This window comes from Berghia stephanieae, chromosome 14 (assembly GCF_034508935.2).
Source record: "Berghia stephanieae isolate SIO BIC M18660-M18661 chromosome 14, UCSD_Bste_1.3, whole genome shotgun sequence".
Classification (NCBI taxonomy): domain Eukaryota; kingdom Metazoa; phylum Mollusca; class Gastropoda; order Nudibranchia; family Aeolidiidae; genus Berghia; species Berghia stephanieae.
Window position 1 is genome coordinate 24650713 of NC_088373.1, and position 15581 is coordinate 24666293.

Below are 15581 nucleotides of genomic sequence, written 5' to 3' on the forward strand. Positions count from 1 at the left end.
CAGTGACGCATCCTGGTTCGCGCAAGAAATTGTTGGTGTCAAACCTCGAGGCCGCCCTTTGAACTTGTTCGATTTTCTTGATGGGACCTTGCTGATAAGGATCCCGCACTGAACACGCGTATTCCAATATGGGTCTGTCTCAAGCATTGTATGCCTGTTATTTTACTTTTTTTTTTTTTTTGAGGGGGGGGGGATGGTACGGGTTCCGCCTCAGATAGCCAAGGGTACGATTTGCTTTTGCCACAATATTATCAATATTTTGGATATTCAAGTAGGGTAATGTGTCAACGTGTTTTGATAACTGGCCACTTATTTGGTCAATGCATAATTAATACGTTATTTTTTGTTTGTTATTTTCATTACAAAGCATTTCTCTGGGTGAAATTTCATCTGCCCATGATAGAAGTGAGTCAAGATCATTCTGTTATATGTCTGCCTACGTTCTGGGTGTCAATGACTCGAAATAAGAGGCTGTAATCGGCGGACAGTTTGAGCTTGGCAAGAGTTGATGTGTTTTTTCCTAAGTCGTTAATGAATGTTAGAAAGCAGAGCGGTCCAAGGACAGTTCCTTGAGGTCCTCTCGATAAACGTTGCACTTCTCACTTCTACTTACGTATGGGAACAAAACAGACAATGGATGTTTGAGGTACAAACCCTTCGTCAGCACAACAATACAAAAATTAACGTGGAAAACAAATAAAATAAGATAAAATGCAAAATAACTTGTATCGTCTGTACTCAATGGTGGTTGCAGTATGAATGAAGCGTTAGCGTGGCGTGGGTAGTCGGTAGGGTGTCCCAGAGGAGAGATAGAGAGAGGTCAGGGTGAAGGACCTACTAGAAAATAATGGAAGATAAAAGACATAATATTATAATTGTAAGCCAAGAAATTAGTTTATGTTCCTTCTGTTTTGAGTCGTTTTCTTCATCAGTCATCATTGGTCTTTTCGGGGGACTTTGGGTCAATGTTTTTAATTCCATGGTGTTTCATTTGTCTGAGGAGTCGTCTAAGTGGCACACTATCAAATGCCTTCGAAAAGTCTAAAACAATTAGATCTATTTGTTTTCTGCTGGCTAATGCCTTTCCTATTTCTTCTATGGTGTTTACGAGCTGGCTTTCACAAGATCTATGTTTCCGGAAACCATGATGATAATCGACTAGCACATTATGTCTTTCATAGTGCTCCATTATCAAATGAGACACAATGTGTTCGAGTACTTTACAATTGACAGACGTCAGCGACACTGGTCTATAGTTCGAGGCAATTTATCGTTTCCTTTTTTTTGTATATGGCAGTGGCGAATGCATGTTTCCAGTCTTTGGGCACACGAGTGACTGTTGGAAAATAAAGCACAAATATAGAGCTATTTCTTTTGCGCATTCTTTGAGGATCCTGGTTGGTATGAGATCTGGGCCACTTGCTTTGTAAGGATTTAGACCCTGGAGATGTGAGGTTGTGCCGGTTTGGGTAATAGTTATTCTTGATATTGGAGGAATGCTGTTTCCATTCATAGAAGGCTTGTTTTCTTTTGTGACTGTACTTCTGTTCTGTGTGTTAAGGATGTTTGCTTTCTCTGTGGTGTCAGTAGTTTCCGTTCCATCCGGATTTGTAAAACTGCTATGCCTGATGTATCCTTGCGTTTAAATTTGATGTATTTCCAGAAACGATTTGTGATGCCACCGTTTCGGTTTATATTAGAATCAGAGTCAGCTTTGAGCATGTCACTGACATAATATGTGTCATGCTCTTTCTTTAGTTGTGTTTTTATTTCTTTACGAAGAGCTCTAAACTTGTCCCAGTCCTGAATTTTATTGACCGGTTTTACTAAGTTGTAGCGACGTTGCTTTTGTCGGATTAGACATTTGATGTTACTTGTCATCCAAGGTAAGTGTTGTTTTCTACTTAAGTTTTTGCACACAGTTCGTAGTGGTAGGCATGTTTGTAATTAAGGGGCGGGGGCGGCGTGACTCAGCTGTACGGTCTTTGTTTCGAGCCCAAAAAGGTGCTGAGTTTGAATACAAGCTGCGCTCTGTGGCTTTGAGCCAGGACTTTGCCCTAGCACAGTTTGCGACGATGCACAGCGGCTGCTCTTTTAAGTCCCGTAATTCTAAGAACCTGCCAATACATTCAGTTCCTACAATAGTTATGCCACCTTTATGTAACCTATTCATTATTAGTATCCGGACGGACGGGTTGTATAAACACTCCCAAGGATTTGGGATTGCACTGGCTGCCAGTTGAGAAATGGGTCAAATTCAAAGCATGTGTCCTAGTTTATCGTTGTCTGGAAAACACTGTCCCTCACAGAACTCCTAAAAAAATATTCAACAACCCGACCTTTGCGTTCCTCCAATGACACCACCCGTTTGGCTATCCCACGCATTCGTACAAAGGCGGGAACAAGGTCCTTTTCTCATTTTATATATGGAACACCTATATGGTCTATATGGAACACCATTCCACAGAGCATCCGTGAGTCCGAATCATTGTCATTGAATACATTTCTTTTTTGATGTCATGTACTTTCTATATTGTTGATGTAATTTAATGCGCCGTGAGCCTCATTGTAGAGGATAGCTTAAGCTCTTTAAGAGTCTATCATTATTATTATCATATATTATTATTATTATTATTATTATTATTATTATTATTATTATTATTATTATATTATTATTATTATTATTATTATTATTATTATTATTATTATTATTATATATAATTATTATTAGTTATTATTATTATTTATTATTATTATTATTATTATTATTATTATTATTATTATTATTATTATTATTATTATTATTATTATTATTATTATTATTATTATTATATTATTATTATTATATATTATTATTAATTTATTATTATTATTATTATTATATTATTATTATTATTATTATTATTATTATTATTATTATCATTATTATTATTATATTATATTATTATTATTAATTATTATTATTTATTATTATTATTATTATTATTATTATTATTATTATTATATTATTATTATTATTATTATTATATATTATTATTATAAAAAGAGTAGATAGTTTGATGTTACGACTTTTATTCCCTATAGATACTATGCGCTTGGCTAATAAGCTCACAACATTGCCATTCGGAAGTATAAAGGACTACACACAAAACTATATGTAATCATGAACTTTTATAGTCTGGTTAATACAATTTAGTGAGAATTAATCATAAACGCGGATGGCAAAAAGCAAAAACAAAGACCTGAGTGACGTCAACTTCTATAACAGTGACTACGAAACTGAAGGAACAACACGTTTACTATCAATGGTTCGCTTATGAACAAAATTCTCCTCTTCTCAACCATCGCCTTCGTTCACTTATTGATGCTGTGCTTGACACACAAAACTATAGATAGTTCGAAGATGACGTCACTCACGTCTTTGTTATTGTTTTTTTGCCATCCGCGTTTATGAGTACTTCTCACTAAATTGTATTAACCTGACTATAAACGTTCATGGTTACACACAGTTTTGTGTGTTGGTCCGTTATACTTTCGGATGGCAATGTTGTGAACTTCTTAGCCAAGTGCATACCATCTATAGATACTCTGCGATTGGCTAAGAAACTCACTGTAAAAAGTGTGCACAGCTTTTTTAAAATATAACATCACGATTGGTCATTTGATTCAGCTTGACACATGGGTATGTTTGCAACTTTCATAAAAAAAGCAAAAATATTTGTTAAGAAATATCCAATCGTTGGACAGCAACAAATCATGTGATTGATGACTCTGTTGGACGAAAACCTGAATATAGATCGCTCCCATTGGTTAAAACTTACTCTGCCTGGACCCTAAGCCTGGGCGATGTAATTGGTATGTGATGGCCATTCACGAGCAATAGAAGGGAATTCTCAATGCCCGTGAGATTCACAGGTGCAGACTTGACCATAACAATCATAAGCGACAAACTGAGAAGAAAAATAAACCAACGTATTATGAACAACATCTTTACCTCTCTCCTTACCAGCTATTTTAGTTTTAGAATTCCCCCCGAAAATTCACACCCCACCCAACACAAAAATAGGCTTTTCATACTCAAACAAAAAGTAACAAGTGCATTCTATAAAGAAAGTTGTTCAGCAAATTGAGTTCTACAACATAGTGTTTAGTATTTATAGCTGTAATAAAAGCATTTCTTTACATTTTGTGATGTACAAGAGAAATCAGAATGAGAAATTTGACGGTTGCATCTTAACGAATGTGACGATTTTCCTATGGTTGGTAAGGAGAGGGTTAAAACGCATTTTAACGGAATTGCCCTGTACCGCTAAAAATAGTTTAATTATTTCTCCTAGATTGCTCTTCATTCGAAACTACTGAGCCGAGAGGGGTAAAGTGTCTTACCCAAGAACACAACGTCAAAGATTTGCTATCACAGTCATCCATTAACTCAATGACAACGATTAACATCGCTTGAATCTGTTTCATGACATGACTACTGCTGATCCAGCGAAGCCACACACACACATACACAGATACTTACACTCACACACACACACTCACACACACTCACACACACACACTCACACACAGACAGACAAATTTCAAGATCGTTCTATTTGAGTTAAATATAATGCATCTACTGCCTGTCTAGATTTTTTTAAGTGATGTATAAATGATTTGTAATCTTTTTTGTTTTTCATTATTGACTGAATAAGATTTTGAGCTCGAAACGTTCCGTATTCGGTTCTTCTATAAAGCTGTTCTATTCATTTTTATTCATTACTTTTTACAGTCTACGCAACCTCTAACAGTTTGAAGTACAGGGTTAAGAATATTTTTTAAAAAATTGAGCTTTATATAGCGCAATATCCACTAAATGTGCTCAAAGCTCTTTACAAAGGGTCCCTGGTCAACAGCAACATTTAACATGTAGGACGGGGCATGACGCCTGTTAGGCAATATTACAATTTTTCGGACAAAGACTATGATGTTAACGGCCAGGTACTCATTTTACACCTGAGTAAGGGGAGAGAATGTGAGTAAAGAGCCTTTTCCAAGGAATCAACTATGCGCCGAGCGCGAGGCTCGAACCTAGGACCTTCCGATCCGGAAGCGAGTGTCATACCACTAGACCATATAGCCGCACTCACACTAACGCCAAAAATGATAATAGCAAACATGTCAAACTTATTACGCCAAATCATGAGTCAACTTAGATCGGGAGAAATGCATTGTTTAGTCAACATAACAATGCTTTTGGTAAATGAAAGATAAATGGCTAAAATATCGCTTTTTAAAAATAAACAAATTTAATTTAATTTTGGCCACAGAGTGCTATTTTTACCGTCCATCCATCAGGAAACAAGTTCAGCGACATTTTGTATATTTCCCCAGGCCAACACACAAATATTTTTCACCATAAAAGCTCAACTGTGTTGCGGAAAATGGCTAAAATATCATTTTTGAAAACAAATTTCATTTTGGCTACAGAGTTACATGAATACTTTTAAAACCCTCCAGCTCGAAACTAGTTCAGCGACATTTGGTTTGTTTTCCCAGGTCAACACACGAGTATTGTTCAACATGAAAGCTCAACTTGTTTTTGTAATTAAAACAAATGATTGATTGTACTTACCAAACGATGAGTGCTTCGGACAGTAGATAGGACTTGAATACCCTAGCCATGATGTCGGGGAAATAGAGAGAACTTGTATGTTGTGTATTTGACTCTGTAATAGTCGAAGAAGTAGTATTTGTAATCCTGTTGGTGGTGGTAGATGTAGTCGTGGTTGTAGTAGTAGTAGTAGTAGTAGTAGTAGTAGTAGTAGTAGTAGTAGTAGTAGTAGTAGTAGTAGTAGTAGTAGTGGTAGTAGTAGTAGTAGTAGTAGTAGTAGTAGTAGTAGTAGTAGGAGTAGTAATAGTATTAGTAGTAGTAGTAGTAGTAGTAGTAGTAGTAGTAGTAGTAGTAGTAGTAGTAGTAGTAGTAGTAGTAGTAGAAGTAGTAATAGTATTAGTAAGTAGTAGTAGTAGTAGTAGTAGTAGTAGTAGTAAGTAGTAGTAGTAGTGGTAGTAGTAGTAATAGTAGTAGTAGTAGTAGTAGTAGTACAACTGTAGTAAGTAGTAGTAGTAGTGTAGTATAGTAGTAGTTGTAGTAGTAGTAGTAGTAGTAGTAGTAGTAGTAGTAGTAGTAGTAGTAGTAGTAGTAGTAGTAGTAGTAGTAGTAGTAGTAGTAGTAGTAGTGGATTAGTAGTAAGAGTAGGATAGTAGTATAGTAGTAAAGTAATAATAATAATAGTAGTAGTAGTAGTAGTAGTAGTAGTAGTAGTAGTAGTAGTAGTAGTAGTAGTAGTAGTAGTGTGACGAGTGATTTCCTTTCACTCGCGCCTCTATTTCAAAACCACTTCAAACTTTAGTGGACACCAACATTTGCGAAGGCAGCAGCTTCTTATGGTTCACACTATTATGTTATGACGATCGACCCAATCAGCAAAGTCCGGTCCGCATTCGTGCACCGTCGCGAACCCGCCTGGTAGCATCGTCACAACACACCTTTCGACTAGATGCTCTGCCGTCTCGGGTTCTTGCCCACAGCGTGGACATATTGGACAGGAAGTTAGACCCCACCGATGTAACGCACTTGCCGTTAGGCAGCTCCTCGACCGAAGCCGATTCCCAGCTACCCAGTGTCTCCTCTTACTGGTATCAAAGCCTGGCAACTTCTCACCAAGCTTAGAGGAGTGTAGGTCCCCGCCCCCCACGAGGGATTGAATTCGTCCAAACCGACTTCCATCTCGTATGTGCAGCTCTGTCCGTAGTCAGGGATTCTGCGTACAAGGGTTGCCGGGACTTATTAAGGCTCGAAACGGGGGCACCGTCCATTATGCGCATGAGAGGGGTATCCCCATTCCCTCTCTCTTTGATCTTACTCAGCCAGTTTCCCGTAATGGTCTCCCTCCGGACATCGGGGGGCTGGATCGCTGCCATTATCGGGCCCCATTCTCTAGGGGTTGTTGCTAGCGTTCCCGACACTATGTGCATCGACTTGCGAAGTTTTATATCCACCTTCTAAACGTTTCTGCTTCTACCACACACTGGAGCGCAATACTCCGCGGTGGAATAGCATAGTGCCAGGGCGGACGTTCTCAGGAGCGCTTGGCTAGCGCCCCAAGTCGATCCCGCCAGCTTCCTCAGAAGACTGTTGCGTTTCTCTATCTTCCGGGCAACCCCTTCGAGATGGACCCGATAGGTAAGGCTGCGATCCAACGTCACCCCTAAATATTTTGGACGCGGCTCATATGGGAGTGGCTGGTCCCCGACTAGGACATTCAGTTTACGGGTGTGCCAACCACTGCATAAGTGAAATGCAGTGGCCACGGTTTTTGAAGTGTTCATCTTCAGGTACCACTTGTCAAAGTAGGATTTGAGTCTGGTGACGTCCTCGCTGAGTACGCTCTCGAGACGGGTCCACACTTTACTCTGAGTAACGAGTGCCCAGTCGTCTGCGTATCCCAGCCTCAGGGAGGAAGTGTTTGGCATATCGCTAATGTAAACGTTAAACAACATTGGCGAAAGTACCGACCCCTGAGAGAACCCATTCTTCAATTTCCTTACTTTGCTCGTGACGTCTCCCAGCGCGACGTGGAATTGCCTTTCCCCTAAGATCGAAGAGAACAACTTCAAGGTCTTTTTGCACCTTATGATTTTTGCAAGTTTGAGCATAACCCCTCGCACCAGACCGTATCGTACGCCGCTGATAGGTCTATAAAGACAGCACCTGTTTGCTATTTTCTCTCGAACCCGTGCTCAATATGCTCTGTAAGGGCAATGACCTTCTCCTTGGTGCACCTCCCTTCCCTGAAACCTGCCTGCTCGGGTGGCAGGGCAGCGTCTAGGACCGGCCCCCATCGGTTTAATAAAACACGCTCCAACAATTTGTAAAGACAGCTCAGCAGCGATATGGGTCTGTAACTGTCTGCCTCCTTCGCCGGCTTCCCTGGCTTCAGGATGGCAACTATCTTCGCATGCTTCCACACTTGTGGAAGCTTTCCTTTTGCAAGGATGTCAGACATTGCCTCTGCTAGCCAGGCCCGTGCCCTGGGGCCCAGATGCGTCACCATATCGGGATATACACCATCTATCCCTGCTGCTTTGCCGTTCTTCACTTCGCTAATGGCTGCACCCACTTCTCGGGGACTGAACGGGGCTGTCCAGTCCGACTCCTCCGCAGGTAGCGAGTCCAAAATCGTACGGTACGCCTTGCGGACACCGCGCTCAAAAGCCTGATTAGGGACCCGCTTACTACGGTTCTTAATGTTCTTGGCAATTGTGTCTGCCTCGCATTCCGGTGCAGCCTTCGCGTAATTCCGATCTGGGTCCAATTTCTTTATCAAACGCCAAGCGTGGCGGCTGGAGTGTGTAAAGTCGAGACTTTCCACGGTCTCCTGCCACCGTTGCTTCCTTCCCTCTGCCAGAGACTGAAGTAGTCTATCGGCTGCGTCCTGGGACTGAGTCTGCTGGTACTCTCGGTACAGCCCTTCCGACTCTGCTGTCCAGCAAGGGGTGTAGAATTTCCGTTTGCCCCGTGGAATAGAGCGTTGAGCGCTCTTAACCAGTAGCCTACTGAACGCAGATTAACATCTTGAGATAAAACACTCAAAACATGGAAAGACTTTTCTCCAATAAAGCTCTAATTTTTTCTAGCGGGATTTGGTCAATATGTAGGAAACCTTCCCATTGTATAACGGAACGCTGTCTAACCACTCACTTTCCGCTTGGGTCCTATTCACCTGTTCAAATTGTCTGCCCATTGAATGCAAATCTCCTGCTAATTACCCTTTCCAAAAAAGACTCCAACGTGCATATGCCCTGAGGTTCTCGTCTCGTTCGAGAGCGGCTGAAAATTGCATCAATATTCTAGTCTCCGTTAATTCTTTCTTACCAGTTGTTAATCAAAGCATCTGAATATCATTGGCTATCTAAATAAGAACATTCTTTCTGATTGGCTATCCCCATAATTCCCTGGCGTGCCCTCACTTTACAAACCCAAACTCATCTCTGAATTGCATCACAAACACGCTAAGAATCCCAAGAAAGAACCATCCCTCCAATTTCAAACTTGTAAAAGTTTAACTTCTCTCGGTTGAAGGTAAAATTAATTATTGGTTAACATTCAAAGTGGAACGAGATATTACTGTGCATTCAATGCTTAATCTATCATTACTATAATAATTTGTGTATAATTTATTTGTGTTTATTCTATGGATGTTCGGAAGTTGAAATACTTGTACAAACTATATCTATATGTATATTATACTATAGTTAACATTTGTTTATGATCTATGCTATTATTTCATTTATATTCAATATGTATATTGCTTGATGTTTGTACTCTACCGCCAATCTCCGGCCACACATCATAATAATCACAATTATAATTAATAAAAATAAATAAATTATAAAATATAAGGGAAACATTCCTGTTAAATTCTCATCATGTAAGATAGTTCAACTGTCAGTTGATGTTTAATACAAATGCAATAACTACCATTTTCATGGAGTTACTGCTCCTCCTTGCCTTTGTTGGCAAATAAAAGCTATTATGATATATCGCTCAAGGACGACCCGGTGGCGAAAGTCAACTAGATTGGCGCTAAGACCTTTATGTTTAAATTCTTAATTGAAGGTCCTTGAAGCACCCAGTCCGTGCCCAATTCCTGTCTCCCAGTCCTTGCTTAGTTGTAAATCCCTGATGTCAGTTATCACCGACACCAGAACCTTCCTGTCAGCCCATAACTACAACACACTGTTGTGAAGTCCAGAAAACCCTGCAAGCAGGAGCCAACCCTGGAACTAGCTGATACATTTGCCTCAATGAAGCAAGCCGGCTGTATAAAGATAAGCCAAATGGGCTTATACCATTTTCAAATGTATTTTTCACGGACACAGATAATTAAAAATAAATAAACAAATAAATAGATAAATAAATAATAAATTAGATCCACTCAATTAGAGCCATGCTTCCTGATATTAAATAAATACTTATTCTTTCTATCTTTTCCTGTAACAATCTAATTAAACTTTATATATAGAATTGCTATTATTGTATTGGGCGTTACTATTGTCTTGACTCACTTGTTATTAATACAATTAAGTTATAAGGGACCCTAAGGCTATTCTTAATCACCCCTAGATTAAACATGAGCCGTTTGTGGTGTAGGTTGAGTGGCGCAGCTGGTAAAGAGAGCCATAGCGCGCATACAAGTTCGACTCCAGACCTTTGTGCTTATCGTTTGGACTCGAACCCACAATAAAAACCACAAAACCCGCCACAAGTAGTAGTAGTAGTAGTAGTAGTAGTAGTAGTAGTAGTAGTAGTAGTAGTAGTAGTAGTAGTAGTAGTAGTAGTATTAGTAGTAGTAGTAGTAGTAGTAGTAGTAGTAGTAGTAGTAGTAGTGGTAGGAGTAGGAGTCAGGATAGTAGTAGTAGTAGTAGTAGTAGTAGTAGTAGTAGTAGTAGTATAGTAGTATAGTAGTATAGTAGTAGTAGTAGTAGTAGTAGTAGTAGTAGTAGTAGTAGTAGTAGTAGTAGTAGTAGTAGTAGTTGTTGTAGTAGTAGTAGCAACACGTAACATGTAGAACGAGACATGACGCTGTTAACGGCCAGGTACGGTGAGAGAATGTGAGTAAAGAGCTTTCTCCAAGGACTCAACTATGCGCCGAGCGAGGCTCGAACCCATGACCTTCCGATCCGAAACCACAACCCACATTATATCCGCACTAATGATTACATACTCCGTAATTGATTTTTATTTCCCAAATTAATCAAAAAAGCAAACAAACAAAACTAGAATAATGTTACCAATAAATTACAAACCGTTTGGGGACCTTTGGTCTCAAGGAAAAGAAAAGTTAAAAAAAAACTTCTTAACATACCTAGACGAACAGATTACAATATTTACTTTTTTCGTTCCATCCAGCAAAGAAAACATCGAAGTCAAATTTGTGAACACAACATTGTCAACACTTCTATAGTCTATTCCCAAAAGTGTTGGCTGGAACTTCTTTTAGAATATGTAAGTGAAATGGCAAGGAGACTTGACATGTCTGTTATGGAATTTTACAAATCAATAAGAACAATAGAAAACATGAGAAGTGTTTTATCAAGTGCAATCATAGACTTGTTTCCTCAATTAGAATTCATTACGTTGAATTGAATTGATTTTCACTGTTTGTTTAAAATTTGACCCGCCGTGTGAACATAGTACCGTTGCTTTGATGCTTAATATTAACTCACTCAGTCCTAGATATTTTTTCTACTTTTCAAAATTGGAAAAATTGTATTAAAAATGAGCATGTACATAGATTTATTCAACTATCATTAACATGTAAAAACTAAAAACATTAGCTTTGACACTACTCCTATAATTTGTCTCAGAAAAAAAATGTAATCAATAGGCTAGGGGTAAAAGTAACCCGGGTAAACTACTGATATAGTCGGTGTTAGGGTTGGGTGAGTTAAAACTGTCGTTTAGATAAAATAATCACCTGCTCTATCCGTCAGAGGAATTTCACCAACGCATAAAAGCAATGTGTAACTTTTAATGTTTATCGATCCGTCACATTCACCAACATCATTCGCCAGCCTAAAATAATGTTCCAACACACAAAACTGTGTATAACCTTAAACGTTAATAGATAGAACAAAGAGGACGTCACTTAGGTCTTGTAATTGTTTTTTGCCATCCATGTTCATGAGTAAATCTCAATAAACGTTCAAGGTTCCACATAATTTTGTGTGTTGATCAGTTAGTTCCGGATGGCAATGTTGTGAATTTCTTAGCCAAGCGTACATAATCTATAGATAGTATGCGCTTGGCCAAGAAGTTCACAACATTGCCATCCGGAAGTATAACGGACCAACACACAAAACTGTGTATATCCATGAACGTTTATAATCGGGTTAATACAGTTCAGTGAGTATTACTCATAAACGCGGATGGCAAAAAACATTATTATTAGTATTATTGCAAGAATTTAATGAGAATTACTCATAAAGATGGTTGGTTAAAAAAAAACAATAACAAAGGACTGAGTGACGTCAATTTCATTCTATCTATAGATAGTATGCGCTTGACTAAGAAGCTCATTGCCATGCGGATGTATAACGGTTCAACACACAAAACTATGTGTAACCTTGAACTTTTATAGTCTGGTTAACACAGTTTAGTGAGAATCACTCACAAACGCGGATGGCAAAATACAATAACAAAGGCTTGAGTGACGTCATCTTCGTTCTATCTATAGATAGAATGCGCTTGGCCAAGGAGTTCACAACATTGCCATCCGGAAGTATAACAGACCAACACACAAACTCTGTGTAACCATAAACTTTTATAGTCTGGTTAATACAGTTTAGTGAGAACAACTCACAAACGCGGATGGCAAAAACAATAACAAAGGCTTGAGTGACGTCATCTTCGAACTATCTATAGATGCAGTGCGCTTGGCTAAGAAACTCATAGTATTGCCACCCGGAAACATAACGGGCCAACACACAAAACTATGTGTATCCCTGGTTAATACAGGTTAGTAAGAATGACTCATAAACATGGATGACAAAGAACAATAACAAAGAACTGAGTTATGTCAATTTATTTCTATCTATAGTCTGATTTATATAACTAGTAAAAAGCCCGCAATTTCGCGGGGAAAGAACTATTTTCATTCGATACTGTACCCACCATCATTTAATGAGGGCAGATTGGTAAACAACGTTGTCTGTGTAATTTGGTATATCTTCGGTTGATTTTTCTGTGTGGCCCAACATGAAGTGTAAACCACTATAGCCTCTGACCCGTGACACAGCAACATACAGTTGTCCGTGTGTGAATACCGGTTGTGGTAAGAAAATCCCCACCTTGCTTTATGTCTGCCCCTGAGACTTGTTAATTGTCATTGCATGACAATTGAATAAATAAACGCCTGACAAAATATCAACGGTGAAAATACAAATTTAAAGAATACTCAGGATGTAGGAGCTTTCGGAATGTCTCCCCTTTACTTAACGTATGGAAAAACAAACATCCTAGCATCTTTACTAAGACTTATGACTAACCCTAATAGAAAACAAAATATCCTCCGATCTCGAGCTAACCCTAATAGAGAAAATGATGGCAAATTGAATAAAACAACTCTCGGACTGCTTTGCACTGCCTTTCAATACTTAACAAATCAAAATGGCGGCCGAAAATAAAAACAATGGTCAAATTAGGAAATTTTAAACTTTCACAAATCTATCAAGGTTTGTTCTAAAGTTTTAAAATACTTCTATATAATGACAAATTGAATAAATAAATGCCTGACAAAATATCAACGGTGAAAATACAAATTTAAAGAATACTGGGGATGTAGGAGCTTTCGGAATGTCTCCCCTTATGGAAAAACAAACATCCTTGCACCTTTACTAAGACTTATGACTAACCCTAATAGAAAAAAAATCCTTCGATCTCGAGCTAACCCTAATAGTAAAAAAAAAAAAGAATCAAAATGGCGACTGAAATACCTTCATGTGATCAAGTGAATAATATCACTATGAATGCCACGATTTGCTGAAAAATGCCAACACACACACATGTATACACCACACACAACACACACACACAAACATACAGACAATTAGAACATACTACTACATAACAACACTGATCACCGATAAATCAACAACACAACGGAAGTAATAATAATACTTGATGTCATAAATAGATGACGCAAATGACAACTTTTTACAGTGTCAAAATTAGTTGATTTTGAGAGTCTAGTGTCGTCGGTACATATTTTATGATATCTGTTTGACACAACGAACTTTCAAACTGACTTTAAATTATAAAAGGAAATCAAGTTATCTGTTTATCTATCTGTAAAAAATACATTTCTAATTTTCAAATCTTTCAGTAGAGTTGTGCGCCGTATCAATTTTTTTATTGACTCAAATAAGTACAAAGTTCTCCACAATGCTATATTTTTTAAAGAAAAATGATATGGTGGGAACTATTCATAAAATGGCTGGTTAAATATCAATAACAAAGACCTGAGTGACGTCAATTTCGTTCTATCTATACCCGAGACTGAAATGATAATATGGAGACATGAAACTAAGGAGCTCCTTCCGTAAGTGGGTATTCAATGTCAAGGCGGTAAGCATGGCATTTGAGTATTGATGGTATGTGTTTAAATACAATACACAAGATTTCTGCTCGCTATATATCACTAGAACAAATACACAAACAAAAAGTATATTGATGGAACGAAATATTGACGTCACTCAGCTCATGTTATTGGTTGTAGCCTACCATTTTTATGAGCAGTTCTACTATAAACATTCAAGATCACACATAGTTTTGTGTTTTGGTACGTTATATCCGACTGGCGGATGTTGTGAGCGTTTTTGTTAAACGCACAGCATCAATAATCTGAGAGAAGGTAGTGAAATGGAAATCAAAAAACTGTAAAAAGAAAGTTGCAAAAACCCCTGCCGAATTCCAACATAATAATTTTTAAAATATTTTGAAAAATTGAGGTTTTATATAGGGCAACATCCACTAAACGTGCTTAAAGCGCTTTACAAGGGGTCCCTGGCCAACAGCAACATTTAACATGAAGGATGGGACATGACGCCTGTTAGGCGATATTACAATTTTTTCGGACAGAGACAACGCTATTAACGGTCAGGTACTCATTTTACACATGAGTACGGTAAGAGAATGTCGAGTAAAGAGCCTTCTCCAAGGACTCAACTATGCGCTGAGCGAGGCCCGAACCCAGGACCTTCGGATCCGAAAGCGAGTGTCACACCCCTAGACCACGTACCCGCATAATAATATAAACATTACGAACGCCGGACTTCCGGTGGCTCCAGACGTGGTTGTTGTGTCAGATCCTATTCTGTATCAAATTTTCTAATTTTTAGAGATATTTTCGATTTTTAGTATCATGTGCTGTGTAGGAATTTTTACTATCATTCTCTTGTTGTCTTTTGGACTAATTTTTATCCTTGTGGTTCAACAAGTGAGTCCCCTTTGTCAAAATCAATAATGTGCCATCATTCGGACAAACAAAAAACCACCTCCATGACCACCGCCATTATTTTTGTTCACCTGCCACTCTCCGAGTCCTTCGACCACCCATGCTGCCCCAACACCAAACACCATCCTACGATCTGTCTTTCAGTAAACCAGGAAGAGGATTCACTTGACTTGAAATAACTTGAGCTTGTATATAGCGCAATATCCACTAAACGTGTTCAATGCGCTTTACAATGTGTCCCTAGCCAACAGCAACACTTACCCTGTAGAACGAGACATGACGCCTGTTAGGCGATATTACTTTTTTCGGACAGGGACAACACTGTTATACCTCAGTACGGTGAGAGAATGTGAGTAAAGAGTCTTATCCACGGACTCAACTATGCGCTGAGCAAGGCTCGAACCCAGGACCTTCCGATCCGAAAGCGAGTGTCATACCCCAAGGCCACATAGCCACAGAGAAAGACCAAAGGCAAAATGACGTTCTTTTCGTCCTTTTCCATCATCAGTAAAGTAT

General features: G+C 38.6%; 1 protein-coding gene across 1 annotated transcript in view; it reads right to left on the minus strand.

The window, feature by feature from the left end:
• The window catches only part of LOC144960146 (uncharacterized), a 29880-nt gene extending 18866 nt beyond the window's left edge, over positions 1 to 11014 (minus strand). The window contains exons 1-3 of the mRNA XM_078893133.1: positions 10917 to 11014; positions 5621 to 5714; positions 3822 to 3950 (exon numbers count right to left, since the gene is read on the minus strand). Coding sequence (XP_078749259.1) covers positions 3822 to 3950; positions 5621 to 5670 — 179 coding nt within the window. The 5' untranslated portion in view covers positions 5671 to 5714; positions 10917 to 11014. The remainder of the gene's footprint in view (positions 1 to 3821; positions 3951 to 5620; positions 5715 to 10916) is intronic.
• Between the last annotated feature and the right edge of the window lie 4567 nt (positions 11015 to 15581).